This window comes from Babylonia areolata, chromosome 34, assembly GCF_041734735.1.
Source record: "Babylonia areolata isolate BAREFJ2019XMU chromosome 34, ASM4173473v1, whole genome shotgun sequence".
Lineage (NCBI taxonomy): Eukaryota > Metazoa > Mollusca > Gastropoda > Neogastropoda > Buccinidae > Babylonia > Babylonia areolata.
This window is the reverse complement of record NC_134909.1, coordinates 19,434,185-19,436,122: the sequence shown is the minus strand read 5'-3', so window position 1 is coordinate 19,436,122 and position 1,938 is coordinate 19,434,185. Positions and strand designations below refer to the sequence as shown.

General features: G+C 41.1%; 1 protein-coding gene across 1 annotated transcript in view; it reads left to right on the top strand.

Moving 5' to 3' along the window:
- Nucleotides 1-686: 686 nt before the first annotated feature.
- LOC143277425 (von Willebrand factor D and EGF domain-containing protein-like) overlaps nt 687-1,938 on the top strand; it is a 13,116-nt gene continuing 11,864 nt past the window's right edge. The window contains exon 1 of the mRNA XM_076582228.1: nt 687-843. Coding sequence (XP_076438343.1) covers nt 789-843 — 55 coding nt within the window. The 5' untranslated portion in view covers nt 687-788. The remainder of the gene's footprint in view (nt 844-1,938) is intronic.

The window sequence follows — 1,938 nt, the reverse complement described above, 5'->3', positions numbered from 1 at the left end:
GGATCCCAGACATAATTATGCGCGACCGTTTGCCTGTGATTGACCTTTCCACGCTCCCATCACTCTCTGTCTCTCTCTCTCTCTCTCTCTCTCTCCTCTCTGTGTGTCTTTCTGTCTGTCTGCCTGCCTGTCTGTCTCTCCTCTCTCTCTGTGTCTCTCTGTGTGTCTGTGTCTGTCTCTCTGTCTGTCTGTCTGTCTCTCCTCTCTCTCTCTGTGTCTCTCTCTGTGTGTCTGTCTGTCTCTCTGTCTGTCTGTCTCTCTCTCCCTCTCTCTGTGTCTTTCTGTGTCTCTGTCTGTCTCTCTGTCTGTCTCTCTCTCCTCTCTCTCTCTGTCTTTCTGTGTCTCTGTCTGTCTCTCTGTCTGTCTGTCTCTCTCCTCTCTGTGTCTCTGTCTGTTTGTCTGTCTCTGTCTCTCTCTGTCTGTCTGTCTGTCTGTCTCTCTCTCTGTGTCTCTGTCTCTCTCTCTCAATAACAACAATCTCCCGAGGTTCTTTCTCGCGGGATGTTGTCGCCTCAGGATCCCAGACATAATGATGCGCGACCGTTTGCCTGTGATTGACCTTTCCACGCTCTCTCTCTCTCATCGCTCTCTGTCTCTCTGTCTCTCTCTCTCTATGTCTCTGTCTCTCTGTCTGTCACGATTTGTCAATTTCATTCTGCCACGACAGCATATAACCCCCAGAAGTCTGCTGCAGCCTCAGTTGCAGACGAGCAGTGGTGAGAAGAATATCCACCGACACAACAGATTTTATTTGTCAACAATCCGCAATACTTCTTCTTCTTGTGACCATGATGAGGTTACTGTGCCTGGCAGTGATCCTTCTGGCGTCTTTCCTCTGTACAGGTAAGAGACGCTTTGACGCTTTGATGTTTTACTGTCATTGACTGTACAGTCCTTGTGACAGGGGGGGGGGAACAATGCATTAACAGGAAACATAAGATCAAACAAAGAAACATAATATAAATCAACATTCTCATCACACACACACAAATAATGTATATACCTAAAATGGGACAAACATAAATCAACTGATCACTTCGGTCAGCTCGACCATCCAAAATGAATAAATAGTTTTGCATACACATGCACACAATCGTGTGTATCTATCAAATTATCATCAAATAATATGTCCTATAATAGTTTTTTTTTTCATAAATGAATAAACGAATTTTGCTTTACTCATATTTGTACATCTAAACTTCTGTTTATCATTTTCTTTCTAAAATCCCATGCTTCTGAAATATATTTAGCAAATGATATTATGATGTCTTCATCATTCGATCTGAGCAGCATTGTTATATCTTCTCTTTTTACTACATCGTTTTCAAAAAGAATACATTTTTTACGAATAACATCATAAGATTTGCACTGAAAGACAAAATGGTTTTCATCATCAGTAGCTGAGTTACATATTGGACAGGGAGACTGTGTTTCTGTGCCATTTTCAAACCATCTTTTATTGGCATTAAAGCCAAGTGTTCTCAGTCTAAATTTGGCTAGGTTTGTTCTGTGCCACCTGTTTGATATTATCATAATAAATTTTTCTGTTTGGAATATACTTTTAAATGAAAAGAACCAAGTATATTTTTCTTTGCATTCCATTTGTACATGTAAGAGAGAGAGGGAGAGAGAGAGAGAACTCAGAACTCAGAACTCAAAACGTTTTTATTCAAGGATTAAGATTTTAGGCATTGCCTATTCTTCCAATCTGTCCTTGCTAATCTACATCTATTACAAGTAACACACACATAAATGAAAGGAAAAGGTTTTCATGCAGAATTGTATATATAATCCGTGCACACACATGCATACACACACTGACGCTCGCGTGCGAGCGCACACACATACATACACACACACGCGCGCACACACACGGAGAGAGAGATAGAGGGAGAGAGAGAGAGAACGAACGAACGAACGAACGAAATTGTTTTAATT